Consider the following 22,772-nt stretch of genomic DNA (forward strand, 5'->3'; position numbering starts at 1 on the left):
CCGTGTTTTCCAGCAGGAGACAACATTTCCATTCCAGTCGGCAAAAATGCTGAAAGATGACCAATGTAAATTCAGCATCTCCTCATTTGACCCTGAATGTCTCTCTATCTCTCTTTCCCATCGTAATCCAACCCACATCTTCACAGTCCACCACAGGCGCTTTCTATTCCCTCAACAGTCTCTGAGACACCATCTCTTCATCCTCTTCAGCCAGTGGGCTGGACCATTCAGCGTCATGTTCACTCCTCTGGATCGTTACAGCGATCGCAACCACCAGATCACTCGTTACCAGTACTGTGCTCTAAAGGTGAAGTAAAATAACACGCTGCTATGCCGTCATGCGTTGTTTTTTTATTCTTTGTGTAGTTAGAATAATTGTACTCGACCTCTGTCCCCTAGGCCATGTCAGCAGTTCTGTGTTGCGGCCCAGTGTTTGACAATGTGGGCCTCTCCACTGATGGTTATCTCTACAAATGGCTTGACAACATCTTGGCCTGCCATGACATACGGGTACATTCATATTAGGATTGACTGTCGCATTTAACTTGATGCTCTGGAGTTTGTAATATATATATATAAGTTATGGTCCAGAACATTAAGAAGTTTAAGCACTTACAGGACCTGGAATGTATCATTTAAATCAATCCCATTTGTTTGTGCCGTCTTTGATCTCGTCTCTTTGCGCATTGACTGCCCTAGGTGCACCGTTTAGGCTGTGAGGTTGTCATCCTGCTCTTAGAGTTGAACCCAGACCAAATCAATCTGTTCAACTGGGCGGTGGACCGCTGCTTCACTGGATCGTACCAGCTGGCATCCGGCTGCTTCAAGGCCATAGCCACAGTCTGTGGTAACAGGTAGGCAGCAATGGCTGTGTTCGAATTCTGTTGTCTCTACAGACTGAAGATCTGTCAGCTGCAAGGAAAACTATTGGATTTATTATGAAAGAAGCATTTGTTAAATACTATGAAGCATGTAAAAAATATGCTTTTATATTGTAATAATTAATCAATAATAAGCTACGGTAAATGAAATCCAGTCTTCAAAAACATTGGGTAAAATATTTCTAACAAGGCCTGGCTGCTGGTTCGCCAATGGGATCTTACCTCATCCATATGTTAAATTACTTATTAAACTGTAACTTAACTGGTGCCAACTACTGTCTCTAAACATTCACTGATTTCATTTCCATTGTAACCAGCAACTAAAGACCATGTTTCCTTTCCTCCAGGAATTACCCGTGTGACCTTGTGACCTTGCTAAATTTGGTTTTATTTAAGGCTTCAGACACTAGCAGGGAAATATATGAGATCTCCATGCAGCTGATGCAGGTATACATCAGGACACAGAAAAGAACAACATATGTCTTTGGTTTTTTTTTTTTTATTCGTCATTGCACACAAAGACAAACGTGGAAATGCATGTTGGCTGTAAAAGATAAATCATTGGCCTGCAGGTGCTGGAGTCTAAGCTGTGTGTGTACTCTAAGCGGATGGTGGAACAAAAGCCTGGAAACATTCTGTATGGAACGCATGGACCCCTCCCTCCCCTGTACAGCGTCAACCTGCCTCATCTCTCCATCCAGCTGGCCAGCATGTACCCAGAGCTCACGCTGCCTCTTTTCTCAGGTGCAGCTCTCTGAGTGAAAACACTGAAGTACTTTATCACAAAATCTATGAAACAGGGCTGAGACTCGATTGATTTTCAGAAAACAATGCAACCTAATTGCTCTGCTCCCTACCTTAACCTTACTGTCTTTCCCTACACTCTCATGTATCGGTTTTTGAACAATAAAACCATCCTCAGCCTCCTCAAAGCTCTTGTAACATTGATTCCTCTGACATTTTATGCTTGTGCAGAGGTGAGTCAGCGTTTCTCAACTACCCACCCCAATGGCAGACAGATTATGCTGTCCTACCTGCTACCCTGGCTTAGTAACATTGAGCTAGTGGATACAGGCCTCCTGCCTCCTGCTTCAAGCCCTTGCACACCAGAGGAAGACGCTCACAGTCAGGGGCAGGGTCTGACCCCCACTCTGAGAGGCAACGGCTGGGGCTCCCTGCAGGCGACCTCGCTAGTGCTCAACAACCTCATGTTCATGACTGCTAAGGTAGAAATGCTTGCTCATGAAGTTACTCTACCTTTTCAAATGGAATGTCCATTTGTCTTTAATTTCGTGTGTTTTTTTCTTTGCATTATTAGTACGGGGATGAGGTTCCTGGTCCGGAGATTGAGAATGCCTGGAATGCTTTGGTGTCCAACGAGAGGTGGAGCAACAATCTACGCATCACCCTGCAGTTCCTCATCAGCCTGTGTGGAGTCAGCAGCGACACGACGCTGCTTTCTTATGTGAGGGTTGTCTTGACAACAATGCACTGCTCACATAAAGCCAAAGTAGAATGATGTAGAATATAGTTTAATTACAAAATACAGTTTTGTGCATTTCTTTTATGTTGCAAACACAACAAGAACTATGGAGCAACACTGTGACCGGTTAATTCTGTTTCCGTTTCAGATCAAGAAGGTTGTGATTTACCTTTGTCGAAACAACACCATTCAGACCATGGAGGAGCTGCTGTTCGAGCTGCAGCAGACGGACCCCGTCAACCCTGTGGTGTTGCACTGTGACAACCCTCCCTTCTATCGCTTCGCCGCCAGCAACAAAGCCTCCACCTCACAGACAGGTGAGAGGAGAAGACGTCTCTCTAAAATTCTATCGCATTCTCTTCGCCTTTGCTGTGTTTCTGAAACTTTGCACCACACCATGTCTGATGTGTAGGAACCACGTCCAGCAGCAACACCGTGGTAGCTGGCCAGGAGAACCTGCCAGACACAGATGAGACCAAACTGGTCAGAGAGAGCGAGGATCGGTAAGTTTGAATACATTTTAAATATAGGCTAGGCTTCAGTAAAAAAAACTACTGGATGTGTTATTAAGGCTGTTTCATTCAGTCTCGGCCCTTCATGAGGCTTGTGCAGGAAGATAAATCCAGTTTGACATTAAAAACATTAAAATAATGTGTTTGAAACGTTTCAGTAATGTAATAAAAACACACACTTTCTGAATGTCACTTTGAATGCCACTATTTCAGCAGGGCCAGGGCTCACAACAGACTGGAGTCTCGCTATAGCAACAGCTCTGGAGGCTCCTACGAGGATGAAAAGAGTACGTAGTCTTGGTTCTTATGAGAACAAGTGTAAAAACATGCAAGTAAATGTTAATTCAACTGTCAAGTAAACGTGAACTGTCGTTTCTGCTCTCTGTGATCCAAAATATAAAGGAAAGGTTGAAACAAATCAAATTGCATCTGTAAAATAATTTTGGGACATAGTGTATGTTTCACGCGTGGTTCTATTAGCATCTTGATACATTTTTCCAGCTGACCCACTACCACCGTATGCTGGTTGGCTGTTGGGCGTCCTGGAGACCAACCATCCTCAACCTTTACCCATGCCCATTAATGGAGGCTGCTGGGCTCCTTTGGTTGACTACCTTCCAGAAACCATCACACCGAGAGGACCGCTGCACAGGTGCGCTCAAGCAAACACGGACACACACTGCACCCACACACACTACACCCACACACACCCACACACACGCACGCAGTGATCATCTTTGAAACAACCAAAAAAGGCACTCGCAAAGAAATGTCTCAGAAGAGAGTGATGTTTCCATCAGTAACACTTCAGCAGAGTCAGCAAAGAAAGGAATTATTTCCACATACTTACTGATGGTCGGATACAGAATCTGCTGCACAAAATGAAGCCTAGCCTTCCTGCTCTGTCTCTACTGAGTGGAGACTGAATATTAGGAGGGATCACAATAATAATTCATCACCTCTTATTGCCCAGACGCCAGGGAAATCATCACCGAAATGAGAATTAGGTTAGATTTATGATGCACGCATATATAATACATTACAGGAGAGCAGTAAATCTTTATTTACAGGCAGACACACTTTCTATATTTGCAGTTTTTATCTGATTTAACATTCAGTAACTCCAGCAGCAATATAATACATACACAAAGCCGAGGATTCCACAATAAGATGAGGACCGAGCGATAGATGCACTTGTCTGAAGAAATTCCTAGAAATCAGTTTTTCACAATGATGCATGGTCTTCTTCAGACTGAAGTACATTCAAGAAACAAAATAAAGAATGCACGTTTAGGGAATGAAGTTGCCTTGAACTTTTTTATTTATTTACTTAGACCTGAAGAAGTCAGTAATCAATTAGCAGACTGACAGAAATTTATCTTGAAGTTACATTGATATGCCAAAAACGTACAATTCCATGTCTTTATCATCCATTAAAACTGTTGCTGAAACAAGAATCTAGCAATTGGAAATTGTTCACTTGGATTTGTTTAAACAAATGAATTAAGAGATTAATTTATTGATATCTGAAGTGTCAGATCTGAAGTTTCAGGATGACTCTTCCAGGACACAACTACTAAAACTGACTTTGCAGGGAACCCAAGCTGGAAATGATGTCACAGTCCTCAGTGTGCCACGTCACAGCCCATGCAGGGATCCAGGGATCGGGCATTGCTGATATTTTATGTCTTTGTGTGTCCGGTGGTTCTCAGGTGTAACATTGCAGTGATCTTTATGACTGAAATGGTGGTGGACCACAGCGTGAGGGAGGACTGGGCTCTGCACCTGCCCCTGCTGCTTCACGCCCTTTTCTTGGGTAGGCAAACACAACACGGCTTTGGTCAGCCTTGCTCTCTGTAGATGTGCTAAAATCTACAACTAAGAGCTTTATAGTTACGTGAAAAACTGGACTCTCTGGTTGACTAACTGAAATAAACTCAGAAATTCTCTCCGGCCTGTCTCATCTTAACTCCCAGTGTGGGAACATCAAGCTTGACTCAAAGTATCTGGAAGAAGATGAGATACAAAAATCATTATTCACTGGGTGTTAGCAGGGCGTCTACCCAGCAACACACACACCAAAAAAAACAACAACGTTTAGGCATGTAGGTATTTTCTGTTGTCTGAAATAGCGTGACAGTGTGAAGTTTTATCTCTGTTTCTCAGACACAAAGGAATGATCATCTTTATGTGTCATCAGAGACACAAACTCATTTCCCAAGTCTGGCATTTCTCACCCAGAATGCACATGGACACATACCTACACTGTCAGCTGTGCAGACACGGACTATTATGCATGCTGCATATTCAACATACTTAACCTCGAGTTCAGGCTGTTATTTTATCGTCCAATCCGTTTCACTTTAGTGCATGACGTTGGACAAGGACAAATGCTTTATCCATGGTAGAGTTCATACTCCACATGAGAACAGGAGATACTAGCACCTTGGCTGGAGGTGCAAACCGATGAAGAAACAAGTCTGCGTTCATTGTGTACAGAACCTTTATATTGTTATTGTCGTACTGGATGGGTATTTCTTTGGCCAGGTCTGGACCACTATCGACCAGAGGTTTATGAACACAGCAAGCGACTCCTCCTCCACCTCCTCATCGCTCTCTCCTGCAACAACAACTTCCAGGTCTGAGATGCATCCTTATGCGTTCGGCATTAAGCTATGTAAGCCCATTGATATATAAATAGGAGCATTTATAGTCCTCCTTATATTTACAGGTAATTGCTTCTGTTCTGATGCTGACAAGAGAGATCAGTGACAACAAGACTCTCACCATCAAGTCCAGCTACCACACTGAGTACCAGCAATCGCGTAAGTAGGAAACACATTTTCAGAGATGAAATGAAAACATGTGCATAGCATGTACAAAGAGAGCTGCTGGACTATTATCATCGTGCTCCTTTAGACGTACCTGATTTCCTGCGAGAGTGGCAGACATCTCCTGTGGTGGACTCTGGCCTCAGCTCCACCTCCAATTCTTCCTCTGCCAGTCTGGGCGGTGGCAGCACTGCAGGCAGCGTTGGACATTTGCCCCTTGTCACACCTGACGACCTGGAGGACCTTGAAGATGCGCCCAATGAAACCGATGACAAAACAAACAAACTCATCGAGTTCCTCTCCACCAGGTACACACACACACACACACACGCCGTAGAAGCAGCACTGCTGCACTTTGACATGGAAAGGTTCCAGCAGGCGTGTTTGCGAAGCTCATGCGTGTGTGTGTACGAGTGTAGACCTCTCAAGCGCTTGTGTAACTTGTATGTGGTGCTATTGGTGGTGGGTATGCAGTGCCTGGAGTACTGTGTTGTCGTTGCTCAGAGCATTTGGGCCACTGTGGGTGCACGAGGACATCACACCAAAGAACCCCAACTCCAAAAGCTCGGAGCAGCTCTCCAACTTCCTACGCCACGTCGTCTCTGTTTTCAAGGAGTCGAAATCAGGTGAGAAATGGTTCGACTAATAAAGAACAAAAGAATTATGAATCACTTCTTACCTCATGGGTCATTTATTTTGAGATAATATGGTTAAAGCTCTCCGCTAGGTAGACTGCTAATCTCATCAGTTCTGTAAGTTATTATTATAAGTAAGAGCCAATATCTGTGTCTTTGCATCCATCTCTTCACACAGACTTTCACCTGGAGCACCAGCTGAGCGACGTGGCTTTACAGACGGCTCTGTGCAGCTCCTCACGCCACTATGCCGGGCGCTCTTTCCAGATTTTCAGAGCCCTCAAGCAGCCAATCAACAACCACGCCGTCTCTGACCTGGTATCGCGACTCGTCGAGGTGGTGGGAGAACATGGGGACGAGGTGCAGGTAGGAGAGTGCCAGAGTTTAGAAAGAGGGACCTCGGAAACACTATAAATCTATCTATATCTCTAAATGAGAATGCGCGTGTGTTTCAGGGCTATGTGATGGAGGTGCTCTTGACCCTGGAATCAGTGGTAGTGAATCTAGCAGAATGTCTGAAAAACAGCGACCTTATGGCTGCGCTAACCAGGTAGACCTCTGCTCTTCATGTGTGACATTTAGTTACCCATTTGTTATGTTGCTTAAACTCATCTCATTTACTCAGTGATCTGATGCAGCGGGGGATTACATTCAAGTTAAACTTGACTGTGTTTTATTCACAGTACATGCTCTCCAGACTTTGCCACTTGTGACAAATTGATGAACCGAAAAAGCACAGGTCAGTTGAACTTCCCTGGCCCAGGATTTGCTGGTCTGTCTTCACAGCGTCACCAGCGCTCCTACTCTGTTCCCAAGAAGTTCGGTGAGTGTGGCCACCACTTGAGTGATCCTCCCCGGAGCGCAACTCTGGACCGCATACAGGCAAGAATGAAGATTCTTGCTGGGGCAGACTTTCTGCTCAGAGTGCATATCTCTAATTCAAACCTGATTTGTTTTTTTACAGGCCTGCAACAGTCACGGCCTCGCCCGAACAGGAAGGAGCCCTGGATCCTGCACATCGTCGACCAATCGCATTGATCCCAGTGTTCTGTCGGACCCGGCCCATGTTTCCCATCCCTCCTCAATACTGGCCACAGTCTTTTGGGTGGCAGTTGCACTCATGGAGTCTGACTTTGAGTTTGAATATCAGATGTCACTTCGCCTTGTTCACAAGTTACTATCAAAGGTAGATTTCTATTCCTTAACTGAAGCTATATAGTCTGAAATGCCAACCGAGTCATCCTAAGACTTTAAGGCTTTTAAATCAAATGGTATCTACCCAGGTGTCAATACTGTGTAGAAGTACAGACATCTGGCTGTAAGAGTACAAACGCCTCAGGCCGTCACCATGTATTTCAGAACACAATATGATAGAACCATTTTCCATCGTCAATATTACCAAATATAATGCTTGTTCTCCAGGTGCCCTTAGACAGAGCAGAGAATCGCGAACGCCTTGAGAAGCTGCAGGCTCAGCTGAGGTGGAGTGGATTCTCTGGAATCCAGCAGCTGCTATTGAAGGGTTTTACCTCTCAAGCGACCTCTGACCTCACCCTGCAGCTCTTCTGCCAGCTTACACCAGTCTCCCGTGTGCCTGTTGTCGACAGTTCACAGTCTATAGGTAGGTATTTTCATCCTGTGTAACTGTAACGCTGCAGTTTGTGTTCTTACCAGGTGATGTTGGAAGCTCAAGCTCTTCTCTGTGTGTAGGTTTCCCTCTGAATGTGCTCTGTCTCCTGCCTCACCTGGTGCAGCACTTTGGCCACCCAAATCAGTTTTGTAAGGAGAGTGCTGAGAGGATTGCTCAGGTTAGTAGTACTAGTGTAGTACTCATGTCCCGTTCTTCACTTGAGTCTGATCCAGTCTAATGCATTTTCCTTTAGTTCTTTTTGGGCTTTTTTAAAGTACGCTTCTCTAAACGAAAGCATTGTGAAATGAAAGGCGGTGAAGGACTTTTGGTAAGAGGCCGGCTTCCTTTCCCTCTTCTCAGGTGTGTTTGGAGGAAAAGCACACAAAGTTGTCGCATTTGGCTCATGTGATGACACTTTATAAAACACGGTCCTACACACGGGACCCTTTCTCCTGGGTCAGTGTGGTCTGCCGCTACCTCCATGAAGCTTTCTCCGACATTACGCTCAACATGGTCACCTATATGGCTGAAGTAAGTGCTGATAAATGTGCATTGCATGTTTTTTTTTATGTAGCTCTGCATATCTTTCATGCAGTGTGGTTTAGAGACGGGCTGGTTGTTTATTTTGGCGAGGCATTGCCTCTAAACAAGATCAGTCATGTACTTGCATGTATTGTCACTCACCAAATGTCTCTCACAAACTCTCAGCTGCTGGAGAAGGGCCTTCCCAGCATGCAACAGTCACTTCTCCAGATCATCTACTGTCTGCTCAGCCACATGGACCTGACTTCCGTACAAGTCAAACAGTTCAACGCTGATGTCACCAAGACCATTGAGAAGTTTGTCCAGGTAAGTGTCCTGTGAATACTCCCTATGTTATTGTGTGATATAAAGTATGGACAGTGTACTTTTACTGTATATTCTGTATGATTTTTGTAGACTGTACATTGGAAGGATGCCTTAAACATCCTGAAACTGGTGGTGTCACGCTCTGCCAGTCTAGTCCATCCGGTGTATGGCCACTCACAGGGGGATCTGTCCAACCTCGAGGTCAGCAGGGTGTGGGACGGTTCAGCCAAGGCGTTGCCTGGGAAAACACTGGACTTCACCTTTGACATCTCTGAGGTCAATAAGCAACTGATTCAGCTGATCACTGAACGAATCCATCGTCTTCTTCGGCTAACTGCCCTCATGTGTCCCTCACAGACTCCCGTTATTGGTCGCCGGTTTGATGAGCTCCAGGGTTCAGGTGGTAGAGAGGGGAAGGCCAGAGCCATGGCCGTAACCCGCAGTACATCCTCCACCTCCTCCGGATCAAACTCCAACACCATCCTGGTACCCGTCAGCTGGAGGCGACCACAGTCTTCTCAGGTAGGTGCAATCTCACCATTAAATTATGGGATAGAAAATGTTTAGTTTATGCATGCTTATCACCGGTACTGTAAAACATTAATCTTCTGAAGAAGTTTAACATCACCAGGCTGACAACATCTCGAATATAATAGTGTCCGTGTGTATTTCCTCTTTGTCTACTACATGCAGTGTAGTTTTTAATTTCTTTCTCCTGCATCCAGAAAAGAACCAGGGAGAAGCTGGTGAATGTTTTGTCTCTTTGTGGACAAGAAGTCGGACTCACAAAGAACCCGTCCGTAAGCTACGTCTCATGTCTTGTCACTGCTTGTCTGTGGTGTCTGGAGAAGTCGAGTGTTAGAAAGTGTCCACGAATCTCCCCTTGTGTTTATGGAGAATAACTCGGGCGATGCTTTCAGTACGAGGGAACCTGCTAACAACGACTGTAATCGGCTCTTTTCTCTCTTCCTATCAGGTGATCTTCTCGTCGTGTGGTGACTTGGACATGATGGAGGTGCGGGAGAGCGGCGTGTCATCGGAGGAGGGTGGGACCAGGGAAGACACGCTGGACGACACCGCCAGTGAGCAGCAGTTCAGGGTTTTCCGAGACTTTGACTTCCTTGACGTGGAGCTGGAGGACGGAGAGGTGGGATTCATATTCAGCTGTTCCATCACGTGACGAAACGTGAACAATGTCAAACGTCGATGTCTTTCTACCCCTTTTACCTTTAACGTGTGGACATTCGTGTCTTCCTTTACCACCAACATATTTGAAATATATTTCTCTGTCCCTCGTCCTTTTCTCTCTCTCCATCTAACCGAGTGTCTCTCTCTCTTCCCCTCACTGCCCAGGAGCTCCAGGTAAGGCCTCTCATACTGAGCACCTCCATTAGCTTTTTGTTCTCACTGTGGTGTTGCTGGCGCCTTTGTTTCCCTCTGGAGAGTAAGAGAAGGGATGACTGTGCTTCATTGTGCTCTCACGGCTTGGTTGCACAATTACATTTCTGACACGGCTGCTTTGTCATTACACATAAAATTGCTGTTGTCGTGCCTTTATGGGATAAAGATGATCATATTGAATGCACAACGCAGCCTTCAAGCATATTCCAATGCCATGAATAACAGCTCATTCTGCATTCTGTGCTCTTAAACAGCAACCGATCATTACCTTGAAGGTAAACATTGACGTTTGCTGCTGCCATTGCCTTTACCCTCGTCTTCCAATGTGTACGTGTGTGTGTGTGTGTGTGTGTGTGTTTCATCTAGGGTGAGACTGTTGATAACTTTAATTGGGGTGTGCGGCGGCGATCTCTGGACAGCACCGAGTTGGGTGAACTGCTGGAGGAGAGCCAGCACTCTGGCAGCACCCCGAGTCTGGGTCATGAGGATCCCCACGGTTCAGACGAGTCCTCTGAAGAAGAGGAGTCTTCGACCAGTCAGAGTCTCTCTCACTCTCAGCTTGTGCGTGGTCGTAACTGGATCAGTACAATCCATCCATGGATAAATCAATCAAGATTATATAAATTCCTTGTATACCTTTCTGTTCCAGACAAATCCCTCTCCATCAGAGGAAACCAATCACACCGATTCTCTGTCTACTTCTTACGATACGCCTGCCGACCCGCCATCACTAAATGCCCCTCCCCAGGGCCAAAGAGGACGCCACGATGATCACAGTGGCCTACATGTAAAGAATAAATCACACACACGCGTGTCATTTTAGTTCTGCTTGTTATCCGCTGAGAAACGTAAAGTCTTTGTCTCCTCAGGGAAGGGTTTGCGGTGACGATGAGGACACACAGGCACAAGATGACGAGCTGTCACTGAGCACCTGTGAGCTCCCTCATGGCTCGGACTGCGGAGAAAGCTTTACTCTAGAGTTGCCCGGGCAACCTCAGGATCAGCTGCGCAATCTGGACCACAGGCTCAACCCAGACTACTACCAACCTCAACTGGACTTTCTGGACCCCAACTACCTGCCCAGGTGAGTGTTACAGACAGGAATTGTAAAAAGATGGAGTTTTTAGTTTATGTTTTTTATCCCTGTGGTGGATATTGACCCATTTTGTCCATCAGCACATCTTATTTCTCCATTTTGTCCAATCGTTGTGGGTTGCTGAGTTTCATCAATCATATTGTTACATGTTGCACGACTTCACCAAGAAAAATTCCAAGTCTGTGAACCCCTCATTGGCGATAAACTACTTCTGATTCTGATACTGCAGCAGTCTCTCAAAATGTACACCACATTTGTACGTCACTATACTCACATTTGCCAACAAAAATAACAGCTAAAGAACATATGAGGCAATTCTCTGATGTTCTCAGATGATGCTGAGTTTTGTTTCTCGACCATATCTCTGAAAACTTTCAATATTTTTGTCTTGACACACATTTCACCGCTCCACTAAAGAGATATCTTGTCGTCAATATTAAACATTCAAAGTTTTTACAAATTGGCGAAAACAGTTTGAACTTTGACTTAGGTAACAACGCACATGACATGTCTGTGTGTGTAGGACCTTAGTCATCCAGGGCATGGTAAATCACGAGTTAACTGGACTTGTTCAAGTTAGAGCGAAGACATTTCACCTCTCATCCAAGAGGCTTATTCAGTTCTGAGAGACTGTTAGAGAGTTTAGATACTTATACTCTTGTTGCAGCAGAAAACAAAGAAACAAAGAAGGTAATCAGACTCCCCAGGAGTATTAGCATTTCCTTTATGAATGCTAATGCTCCCCAAAAGCACATGACAAATACCCATACAATATTTTCTTTTTCATACTACCATGAACAATTTTTGAGTCTTCAAGATATGCATCTCCTGATAACTCTTGTGATATATTAGACGTATTTTTATTTTTTTTCAGTTTTATAAAATGGTCTGAAATTAGAACAGTTGTTTTTTTTCCAAAACAAATCATCAGGATAAAATGTCTCCACTTTGTCCCATCACTCCACACAGATTTGTCAAAATTCGTTTTTTAAATTATTGGGGAAACTGTCAAAAAATTCTGAATGAAATCGTATTTGTTTCCCTCCTGGCTCTGTCCGATCTTTCCACCATATTTTGGGGGACTTGGTTTGTTTGTGAGAACCAACATTTTGACACCGAACCTTTTTTCTCTGTTCTCCATTTCTTTCTTGAATCCAGTTTACGTGATGATGTCGATGACTTGGAGGACCTTGGTTTTCCTCCCCCCCCCTCTCCATTTTTCTCTGCCATCTTGGCGGCCTTCCAACCCACAGTCTGTGACGATGCCGAGGAGGCGTGGCGTTGTCATATCAACCAGCTAGTAACTGACTCAGATGGGTCCTGTGCCGTCCACACCTTTCAAGTCTTCTCATCGCTCTTTAAGGTAAATGTTTTGGAAGGATTAGTGGAAATAGTCACGCAAACTCTCCTATCCTTCGGGGATTACATGAATGAAAATCTCTCAAACTTCTTCCCTTTCCAGAACATCCAGGGTAAATTCTGCCTCTTGACAACTGATGTTGCCAGTTACCTTGGAGAGGGCTTAAGGGGCATCGGGTCCAAGTTCCTCAGGTCGTCACAGATGCTAACCACATGCTCAGATTGTCCCACAATCTACATCGACGCTGATACGGTGAATATTGTAGACTTATTGGACTTAGTGAAGATTGAGTTTACTGGACCCGGCAGACAGGTCTTTCTCTCACGTTGAAGCACTGAACTCATTCTCACATCTTCCCCTCTTCTTGCTGGTGTTTCCAGGTCATGTCCTATGGGCTCCTTGAAAAGATGAAGTTCAGTGCATTGGAGCTGCAGGAGTTTCTGGACACCTACAACACCAGAGAGGACGCCGCTCTATCGGTAACGCAACCTTTATAAGTGTAATTTTTCAATCATTGGTAAATGGGTTTATATTTCCCATCAAGACTCACAAACAAACAAAATCTCTGCCATAATTGCTAACCCCCCCCCACCCCGCTCTTGTTACTGGATTCAGTGGCTGAGAAACTGTAAGGACACTTTTCCCAGGTGTCCTGGTGACAGTGTGGTCACCTGCCAGCCCGGAGACTCAGAGGAGAAGGTACATCAAGTTATTTCCTGTAACACGCTGATATCTGGAGTTTACAGGAAAACACACGAAACATACGGCCGACTTTTCTTCTGTGCTTTGCATTTCTGATCTCTTTGCTCCTCTGTGATTTGCCACTCTGAATAGTTTGTGTGGTCGCTTTGAGTTATGTACTTAATACTAAATCAGATTTAAAGATGATGGAGTTTTTTCGCTGCTGACTAATTCTTGCTAGCTTGTGACGTGTGCATTTTACTATTCTGTGCATGTGTTTGATTGATAATTTGTCTTCCTCTCACTTCACTCTGATGCCCTAACATGCTCTCTCGCTGTCTAGCAAATGGAGTCTCTTGCAGTAAGTTCTTTTACAAGTTTCTCTGCCTCACTGCCTTAGATTCCTCTTAAATAAACTACTTAGTTTACGTCAACTAGCTTCTGTTTGTTGTATTTCTTTGCATGCGGCGGGTACTTTGTTTTCAAATATGTCACCATGCTGTTTGACTTTGTCTTCTCCGGCAGTGATGGATCTGACCCCGTTTTTTTTTTTTGTCCTCTAGCAATTAGAGCTTTGTCAGAGACTCTACAAGCTGCATTTCCAGCTTCTCCTACTCTTCCAATCCTACTGCTCGCTCATTGGACAAGTTCACGCCATCAGCTCTGTGCCTGAGGTGAGAGAAATAATTTGATTCCCTTGTATAGCACAATCTTTTCAGAATCAAAGTGAATCAGGACTGTGTGGATCATCATTGTAATCCAGTCTTTGTTTAAACTGGGGGGGAAAACAATCTGACAAGAGCATAAAGTAGCTTTGAATCCATGTAATGAGAGCAGCTCTCATCAGATGTTTTCTGCTTGAATGCAGCGCATGAAAAGATAAATTATTACATATGAGATGAACATTTTTTGAAAAAGATCCATAACATTTAGTCCTTGAGAGTTGCAACCTAATTGTTCACTGACGATTTTACAGTGTAAATCTAAACCTGCCCGCCGGTAGATAACTACGTTTCATCTGTGTAAAAACCGAAGCGCTCATTCAGCAACAATCTGTTTCCCTCCCCACGCCGTAGTTGCTGAACATGTCCCGAGAGCTGTCGGATCTGAAGACCAGCCTGCAGACAGCAGAGGCGGCTGTAGCCAGTGAACTCGAACACAAACACTTGGCCCACAGTCACACGCACGCCACCCTGATGTCAGCCATGGTTGTCCCCAATTTCCCCTCCTCAGAGTCAGCGGTGCAGGCCATACTGGAGTGCCTTAAGAACCACGAGTTCACCAAAGCTGTGCGCTACATCCAGGAGTTCAGGTCTTTAAATGCTTTACTATACAGATCATCAGCAGTTTGTACGGATACTTAATCTGCCTAAATATGGTTTTGTTCATTCCCGAGTGTCATAACTGCATTACTTCTTGCGTTCAAGAGTACAGATAAGTAGTAGCTCCATACTAACGATACCCATTTTACTTCCTCTCCTTTTCAGGAGGCAGTGGCCCCACAGCGTGTTTGGGGGGAGTTCAGAGAGCGAGGTCCAGACCCTGCTCAATGTTTACTTTCGCCACCAGACGCTGGGCCAGACCGGCACCATTGCCCTGGTTGGCTCCCGCCAGGACCTCAGCCTGATCTGCTCCAAGCTGCTGGAGCTCAACGGGGAGATTCACGAGATGATTCGCCGCGCTCAGGGTTACCGGGTTGTCACAACCTACCTCCCCGATTCCAGCGCCTCCGGGACCAGCCTCTGACAGGAGCTCAGGAGCCCCCTGCCTCCTCCTTCCCCACCTTTACCTCCCCCAAATCTACAACCACTGACTCTTCCAAAGCCGTCTGTTCATCCCTCACTGCCGTCTCTGCCTCCACTTACAGACGATGCCAGACACCCACCCACCTGGCCCCTCCCGCCCCGGCCGCACAGCTCCAGACAGATCCCTGTCTACAACCTCTTCCAACACCAGAACCAGAACCACGTTTAGACCGTGACCCAAACCTTCTCCTGCTCTCCACATCCTCGGCTGCTCCTTGGCTTGGACTTCCCAAACCTCCAGACGTGATCTCATCCTACAGCTGCTCAGAGCTTACACTGCCGCTCACACAAGAGCCGAGGAGCCGTCGCCTCAAGGGGAACCTTCATCCGTCTTTCAGTTCACCGCTACCACATTTGCATAACAGCAACCGGCTGGCACCCTCTCTCACATCTAGCGTGCTCCCCACTGTGGCCTCCGACCACACCCTGCTCCCACAGTCTGACACAAACACTCCCACTATCGCCTCTCGGAGCTACCTCCCCCGTTTCCCCGGCTCGCCGTGCAAACAGCCACGGCCAAATCTCCGTCATTCCCACAGTCGTGCCCTGGCCTCATCCCTTCCCCCTCCCCCACCGTGTCCCACTGGCCCAGATGAAGCTGCAGCGTGGGGTTGTTGTTGCTCCCTCAGCGCAGCTGCTGTGCCCTTATCGCGCTACTTGGGGAAGGCGGGGCATGCTGCTCTACCGCTATTGAAAACACGGGGGCTCCTGAACGCTGAACCATCAGACGTCCCGATCTGACACATAAACGTAAAAAAAAAAAAAAATAATATCAAAGGACCTAAAGATTTTATATTCTGTAAATCCAAATGGAACTGTGCCGAAGCAGATTATATAATCTGAAAGGGGAAACGAAAAACATCTCAGACGTGATTTAAAGATGTGCGTCTTTAGGAATCATGTCCAACAGTAACTGGATGCATTGCTGAACCCACTGGATATTAGCGACCGCTGACTGCTAATCCATCGTGTAGGCTTTACGCCTACATGTTGGATGGTGGTCGTCGTTCGGTATCTGATCGGTTGTGCACCCGAGGACCTATGAAGGCTTAGCTTGGATTTCTAACTTGCTTACCAGAGGAACTCAAGACCTGATTGAACTCCGTTAACTGCTGCTGCCTCTGTCGGTGAGAAAGTAGTTTGCTGGTTGCCACCTGTGACCCTGCATAACCCTGGTCGAATTTCTTTTTGCTATTGCACTAAGACTAAGTGGAATATTGGTATTAATGGTATTATGTGACTGTCACTTACACTGAGAAGGAAAAGCCAAAAGCTGGTTTAAGTCTTTCGTCTCTGGCTGTTTTGAGATCTCCCTCGGAGGGAATTGTGCAATGCGTGACCCGGTTGAATGCTCTCTGCTTTACTCTAAAAGTCTGGCCTATCCAGATCGACTGAAAGACATGACGAGGAGGAGCGTACGCAGAATATTCACGTGTAAATTCTCCTGCCGTTAGTGAGCCAGCTCGTCTCTGCTGGTTGTGAACATTGGTAGATTGATCATCCTATAACGTGCACTCTGTATATTTACACTCCAACATGTCAACCATGTGTTCACATGCCAGGAGGACCGTGCATTTACACACTCAGATATTTTGTCTATCAGTCTGTGTGTGTTTCCTAGTTCAGGGTACACAACCATTGTAGCATTTGTGTGCGTGTGTGGTACGTAGTTACCCTGAAGTTGAAGGCGATGCTGACATTCAGCACTCATCGATGTTCCCAACAAACCCTGCGCTACTGCTGGTTGAACACTTCCCGTCAGCCCTCCTGTGACTCTCCCGCTCTGTTTACCGTACAAACGGCTTTTTCCCTATTTATATCTTAGCCATCAATCAACAGTTGACTTTTGGTTGCGTATCTGTTGCTCAAACTGCCATGCATGTGCTCGCTGTGCGCTGTACGGAGTGTTAGGGTTATTTATTGACTAGATATTTTATCTGAGAGATACAGTATGTTTGTATGAGGTACAAATGGGAGCGTTGAGCTCTCATGGGTATGTTGTAGTTCCTGTGTTTGGGAGACAGTGCGTGCATGCTAAATACAATTGCACCTTTCTAAAGCATTAGAACAAGACAGTAGTCCCCCCCCCCCCCCTTGTAAATACTCTTACAGCCGAAGTTGTTTCGAGTTGATTGTCTGTCAAAGTTAAAAAAATAAAAAAATCTGCCTAAATAAATGTAAATTTAAAGAATTCCATCAGCTTTTGCAATACATTGTTTATTCCATACATTTTATTTCCCCCCCCTACAAAAAGAATTTCACATTTAAATCACCAGGACTCATGAAGGGACACGGCCTTTGAGAATTTGTCTCAAAAACGGACCAAAGCAGAGACTCATCAGGTCGCCAGCAGGATAACAAACCATCGTTTTGTGTCTGGTCGTGGAGGCAGCGTCCTTTAGTGACAGCAGGTCTGCTTGCAGATAGATCTACACGGTGGACCGGCGCTTCCAGAGCTCAGACGATGTATTTGTAGCTGTAGGTAGTGTCACAGGACAGCACCATGCCCTTACAGCGGCAGCACAGGTCCTGGCGGTGAGGCCTCTTCATGTTGATGTGCCTCTGCTTCTTCTCACAGCTGCAGCAAGTCTGAGAGCAACCCTGAGACGGGGGAGAAGGGTCGAAACGATTTAGAACGCCGTTTATGCACCTCGAAGCTCACCAACGTTTAGAAGGCACCAAATTCAAATATGAAAACTGGAAGAACAAGTAGAAAGGCAACACTTGCTACATGAAAGTATAGAAGTACCCTGCAGAGGATGGACTCCACTCTGTAGGGGTTGAATCCCACCTGACACTTCCGGCACAGCTGCTTGTAGTACACCTGAGCAGATATAAAAACAAAAGTCACACGAGTTCTTATGCAGACTTTGTAAAACATAATTTAGTGGAGGCTGAACCTCAGCATGCAGCACGCACCTTGCTGGTCCCAGAGATGCACCACACGTAAGCACTCTCCCACCGGATATTACACTGTTTGCAGTGAAAGAAGCCGTACCTCTGCTCCAGGAACTGAAAGGCAACACACTGGAATTACTGGCGCACGCAAATTATTCCGACTATAAATCCATCTACAATGCTGGACCAACTGGCAACTATTTTTTTTTTTGCCAATCACTTCAGTTCATTTTTGATCTTATATTTAAACCTCCTTAAATCCCCATTCGGTTATACTTCGTTTAATTACACATTTTAAAATTGCCTGAAATATCCTGGAAACATGCAACAGTACAGATAAACCAAAAATGTAAGCCCATTAAAGTGAGGTTTGTTTTTATTTGTTTTTATTTCCTGGGTTTGAAACCAAGGATTTCTATCAAATCTACTTTAAAGAACTTTGTTGTTTCGGTTCAACACAAGTATCAGATTACCAGCAGTAATTCTAAGCATCAGCTGTTTTAATCTCCGCATAATACACACATTTTTTAATCCTCCCTGTGATCCCCCCACTGCTGGTACTTGAGATTAAATGTTCTTAAACTTGGATTTATTTTCTGGCCTCACTTCGCTCCTAATTCTGAAGCCCACCTGAAAGTTGGAGCCCTGAGAAGAAGATCTGAGGAAAGTTGTCTCCGAGTCCTTCGCGGTTTCTCCGCAACTCGGATCCGTCTCAGCATCCCCGTCAGAGTCCGCCTGCTCAGCATCTTCCTCGCTTCCGCCGCGGTCGCGCAGTTCCTTCGGGGAGGGGGCCTTGCGCTCGAACACCGGCGCGTAAACGAAGCGCAGTTTGCACGGCGCGCTCTCGTCCGGCTTCGGGGCTTGGGCGCGCTCACGATGCTCGCCCCCCTCCCCCCAGCAGAGCAGCGTCTTGGGACCCAGCGAGCACTGGATGATCTTATCCACTTTGCCGTTGACCTGCACGCCGCACTCTTTGGTATTTGCCCTCTTGCGCAGAGGAGGCGCGCCGGGGCCGACCTGGGCTATGATGGCCTTGCAGAGGTCCAGGTAGTTCAGGCCCTGGGGCGTGATGAAGCGGCTTCCTGGCTTCGCCCAGCCGCTGCCCTGAGATCCGGGGGGGCAGTCCGGGTTGCCGCAGGCGTCGTACGGCAGAAACCCCTCCATCCTGGAGCCGTGAAACCGGCGCAGGTGCTTCTCGCCGGGATTTTAACGGTTGGCTTCGCAGCACTAATTGGTTGATTGGTAACAGGGGGGTTGATATACAGAATTATTATTATTTTTTTTTAATTAGCATTTAGAATTTACTTAGCCAGACACGCAAGCAGGTTCGGAACCATATTTCTAAAAATGTAATCTGTTGCAGTGACAATCTATCTAAGATTGTCAAATTTGATAATAGTTTAAAATATTTACTGAAAGTTTCAATTGTTGGATTCGATGCACGTAACGGTTTAATTCACAGTTAAAAATCCCTTATTTAAAAGCAATGTCTGGCCGAATTCTCACAGCCTGAAATTATATAAATCCGCTGAGATTATCCCAAAAATCTGATCCGGAAGTTAAAGTTCACTGCTGAAAGCAGGAGCCGACTGTCGCCTGCTTCAAACGAAGACATGGTTTTTAAGTTCCCATTCATACTCTTGGAGTGTCCATGTTTTTTTTTTTTTTAATGAAATTAAGTGTTGTATGGTTATTTAGGTTTGAGGAGTCCCATTCAAACATTATACTGGAGCTCCCCCTATAGCTCCCTCTGGCCGGGGAACAAATCCGCCTTTGTGTTTTAAAATGATGTGCATTTCAGCTCCATGAAATGAAAAGTCAAAAAAAAAAAAAATCTATTTTAATTGTCTGATTAAACTGATCGTTTTTACATGAGTTTACGCTAAAACGCTGCTGATTGTACTCAGTACAAGGCAGCATATTATTTGTGCTTGTATATTTTAACACATACTAAATCTCGATCACACACACGTTGTGTGTTTTATTCTCGGGCTAATGTTAAATTGTTAATTTTCTGTTTTATAGTTTCGATGCAAACATAGCAGTTTTCACACTCGGCCATGATACATCAGGGAAAATGTATTTAGCGAGCTAAAAAACTAATAATAATTTGTATTAATGTAGATGAGAGGACAATAGCAGCAGATCCAGGAGCCCTGCGTGGAGTCTCCCTGTAGGTGGCGCTGCACGCTCACCGACGAGTCGCACCCATCGGCACCGAGGCTGCTCATATTGGCGCCATTTTGGAGCTAGGAGGGGGAAGAGAGCTGCCGAGGAGGACGCGATTGAGCACAGTTCACCGTTACAGGTAATGAAATGCGCGAATTAGCAGATCGTTCTGATCGGAAGGGGCGAATACTTGCAGCCGCTGTCGTGAGAAACGAGGTGGAACTCTGGATGTGTCCGAGGAGTCGCTAGGTTTCCGGCGGCGCAACGCGCCCTTGCGCCCGCCTGGGTCCGGATTCACGGCGCTGGGCGAACCGGGGTCCCTGCGCCGCAGAACGGCTAGCTAGTGACGCGCGGTAGCACATTAGCAAGGGTCCGCGTCCCGGGAGTATTTTTAAATCTACGAGTGGACGTGCTTGAAGGACTTTAATGTTGTTATTGCTAACGCTAGTTAGCCGGGTGTTTCGTTCGGTTCCCCCCGTCTGTCACTGAGATCGCTGTTGCTAGCGTTAGCTCGGTTATGCTAGCCAGATATGCATAGCAGCTAGCTAGCCGCAGCTAACTACATCAGTCAGCAGCTCGGCGGTCCGGGTCCACCGCAGTACACAGCACGGCGAAGCTAATCCTACCGTTAACTTGCATCGAGTCATTATTATTATTTTATTTTAAATGTTTTCGATCGATCGTAGACGTAGCATTTATCGCACGGCCGTTCCAGTGCGCGTTTATTGTCGCTTCGACACGCATTGTTGTGAGTTCTGTGCCCGAGGCTTTTCGCCCCTTTGATGCGTAAATGGTGCATTTAATAACTCCGCTGGACAAATTGATGGATTAAGAGAGTATTGGATTTTCATCTTAGTTGGTGAGGACTACATGATTTCGCGCACATTTATTGTTTGACGTGAACGAAAGACAAAAGCCTTTGTGCGGTTCTGGAAGTGGAAACTTCAACGACTCACAGGACGGCGCGCTGTTATCGATAACCTCGGCCCGCCGGCGCGCTGCAGTGGTTCGTGCGTTGAGGCGTCGTCATCGCGGATCGATCAGGGGACCAGTGGCTCATTACTTATCCATGAGTTAAGGATTTATTTATTTATTTTTTATAATAAAGTTGTTGCATTGGAATTTGTGTCAGATGATAATTTTTGTCTAGTTTGCGGTCTTTTATTAGGATTCAGTAAAATATTGAATTTGTATTACATTTGTCACGTTAAGTTTGACTTTTAATTTTCACTGATGTTGCCTCAAACATAAAATTATGAGCCAAGTCTGTTACACACAGCAAGTCATGCAACTCGCTGATATCCAGATGAATGCATGGTCAATGGATTACAACAGAAAATGAAGGGTGTCTCTGTATTTCCTGTAATTTTTGTTTTGGAAATGTAATTTCCCTCCGTTTTTACGCCCCAACCTACTTCGGGATATTGGCTTACCGTTTATCTTTTCATCTGTAAGAACACGATTTGTTAGATTGCGTGCTCCGTCTTCATCTTCTCAACCACTGGACTGAAGCCCCAGTTAGGGGTTGAATGTGTTTTACTATGATAAACTGGTAATGAGTTGGAAAAGGGCCAATTATTCCGTCGGTTTATTATTATGAGGCAAAGCTTTTGTAATTATTTACTGCCTCTTCTTATGCAAAGTGACTGTTCCCTGGTGGACGGTACCCAGACAGACTCGCAGCCACAAGATGAAAAATACTCTGATTGGGCTCTGCCTGTGGCCGACTGAGGGGGAGGGATGGCCTCAAATCTGGCATCAGCTGTGGGTTGGAAAGTAAGGTCAGAAAGCAGCGATTTGGCAGCCCGTCTGTGTCCGGTGTGTGGGATTGTCCCTTCTGGTGTACGTGTTTTAATAAAAGCTCAGGTACAGCTGCAGAACATTTTCTTGTTATTCAGAGCTCCGTAGCATTGCCTGGTCTCAAATCAAACCCAACAAGTGCTTTTGTCATCCGGCAGACCGACCCCTTGATAATCTCCTCTCCTTCAAACGTAAAAAAGCTCTGATGCAGAGCGCATGTTGGACAGTTTTTGTGCTTCATCAGTGTCAGCAGGTAGAATTGCAGACCAGGGAAAATGTGACAGGATTGGCTTGTTTGCATAGTTCTGAACTGCAGACAGATATCTGTTCAATTTCCTTCTTTTCATTTGTTTTGTGTTTCTGTCTGTTTTACGTTCAGAATATCCCTCACGCAGTTTTGACCATGCCTGTAGATCATGGGGTCAAACAACATGGCAGTGATGTTTTTTTAACGAATCAAAGAGGGGTTGTAGGGGAGGACACCCATGTTTCTTTTTTTTATATATAATAATATCCACTTGGACATGCTTATTCATCGTGATAGTGGTGTCGTTTACGCAGACGTTTTGAGGCAGGATTGTTTGGCAGTTTCTTTTTTTTTTTTGGCCTGATGGTACAGTATAAAAACAACAGATGTAATGGGGGTGTAACATCTGCAAATCACACATCTGTGTAAACTTGAGGTGGAAAGCCGGGAGGGGGGGGCTGTGATGTTTTTGATGATGTATTTACACATGCTTC

At 45.6% G+C, this 22,772-nt stretch overlaps 2 protein-coding genes across 2 annotated transcripts in view; one reads left to right on the plus strand and one right to left on the minus strand.

Moving 5' to 3' along the window:
- The window catches only part of fryb (furry homolog b (Drosophila)), a 37,118-nt gene extending 19,763 nt beyond the window's left edge, over window positions 1-17,355 (plus strand). The window contains exons 28-67 of the mRNA XM_068745015.1: window positions 147-307; window positions 400-510; window positions 700-854; window positions 1,229-1,328; window positions 1,454-1,625; window positions 1,857-2,107; window positions 2,200-2,346; window positions 2,513-2,681; window positions 2,777-2,867; window positions 3,090-3,163; window positions 3,378-3,528; window positions 4,589-4,692; window positions 5,424-5,515; window positions 5,608-5,701; window positions 5,796-6,015; window positions 6,182-6,333; window positions 6,521-6,708; window positions 6,798-6,892; window positions 7,026-7,224; window positions 7,307-7,528; window positions 7,765-7,963; window positions 8,053-8,150; window positions 8,333-8,503; window positions 8,681-8,821; window positions 8,912-9,097; window positions 9,179-9,343; window positions 9,547-9,621; window positions 9,798-9,968; window positions 10,175-10,183; window positions 10,589-10,783; window positions 10,872-11,009; window positions 11,092-11,306; window positions 12,477-12,681; window positions 12,781-12,930; window positions 13,059-13,157; window positions 13,294-13,377; window positions 13,703-13,720; window positions 13,923-14,033; window positions 14,436-14,671; window positions 14,847-17,355. Coding sequence (XP_068601116.1) covers window positions 147-307; window positions 400-510; window positions 700-854; window positions 1,229-1,328; window positions 1,454-1,625; window positions 1,857-2,107; window positions 2,200-2,346; window positions 2,513-2,681; window positions 2,777-2,867; window positions 3,090-3,163; window positions 3,378-3,528; window positions 4,589-4,692; window positions 5,424-5,515; window positions 5,608-5,701; window positions 5,796-6,015; window positions 6,182-6,333; window positions 6,521-6,708; window positions 6,798-6,892; window positions 7,026-7,224; window positions 7,307-7,528; window positions 7,765-7,963; window positions 8,053-8,150; window positions 8,333-8,503; window positions 8,681-8,821; window positions 8,912-9,097; window positions 9,179-9,343; window positions 9,547-9,621; window positions 9,798-9,968; window positions 10,175-10,183; window positions 10,589-10,783; window positions 10,872-11,009; window positions 11,092-11,306; window positions 12,477-12,681; window positions 12,781-12,930; window positions 13,059-13,157; window positions 13,294-13,377; window positions 13,703-13,720; window positions 13,923-14,033; window positions 14,436-14,671; window positions 14,847-15,105 — 5,873 coding nt within the window. The 3' untranslated portion in view covers window positions 15,106-17,355. The remainder of the gene's footprint in view (window positions 1-146; window positions 308-399; window positions 511-699; window positions 855-1,228; window positions 1,329-1,453; window positions 1,626-1,856; window positions 2,108-2,199; window positions 2,347-2,512; window positions 2,682-2,776; window positions 2,868-3,089; window positions 3,164-3,377; window positions 3,529-4,588; window positions 4,693-5,423; window positions 5,516-5,607; window positions 5,702-5,795; window positions 6,016-6,181; window positions 6,334-6,520; window positions 6,709-6,797; window positions 6,893-7,025; window positions 7,225-7,306; window positions 7,529-7,764; window positions 7,964-8,052; window positions 8,151-8,332; window positions 8,504-8,680; window positions 8,822-8,911; window positions 9,098-9,178; window positions 9,344-9,546; window positions 9,622-9,797; window positions 9,969-10,174; window positions 10,184-10,588; window positions 10,784-10,871; window positions 11,010-11,091; window positions 11,307-12,476; window positions 12,682-12,780; window positions 12,931-13,058; window positions 13,158-13,293; window positions 13,378-13,702; window positions 13,721-13,922; window positions 14,034-14,435; window positions 14,672-14,846) is intronic.
- A 266-nt stretch (window positions 17,356-17,621) lies between these two features.
- Window positions 17,622-19,226, minus strand: zar1l (zygote arrest 1-like). Its single transcript, XM_068744980.1, has 4 exons — window positions 18,693-19,226; window positions 18,084-18,176; window positions 17,914-17,988; window positions 17,622-17,765 (listed from the first exon to the last, which is right to left on the minus strand). Exons 1-4 carry the CDS (start codon window positions 19,224-19,226, stop codon window positions 17,622-17,624), a joined length of 846 nt encoding a protein of 281 aa, XP_068601081.1.
- Window positions 19,227-22,772: the final 3,546 nt, after the last annotated feature.

This window comes from Brachionichthys hirsutus, chromosome 10 (genome assembly GCF_040956055.1).
Source record: "Brachionichthys hirsutus isolate HB-005 chromosome 10, CSIRO-AGI_Bhir_v1, whole genome shotgun sequence".
Lineage (NCBI taxonomy): Eukaryota > Metazoa > Chordata > Actinopteri > Lophiiformes > Brachionichthyidae > Brachionichthys > Brachionichthys hirsutus.

Coding starts and splice junctions, on each gene's coding strand:
- zar1l (XM_068744980.1), bottom strand. CDS start 19,226: ATGGAGGGGTTTCTGCCGTACGACGCCTGCGGCAACCCGGACTGCCCC. Junction 17,989..18,083: donor GCATCTCTGGGACCAGCAAG/GTGCGTGCTGCA, acceptor ATATCTGCTCAG/GTGTACTACAAGCAGCTGTG. Junction 17,766..17,913: donor TGGAGTCCATCCTCTGCAGG/GTACTTCTATAC, acceptor CCCCCGTCTCAG/GGTTGCTCTCAGACTTGCTG.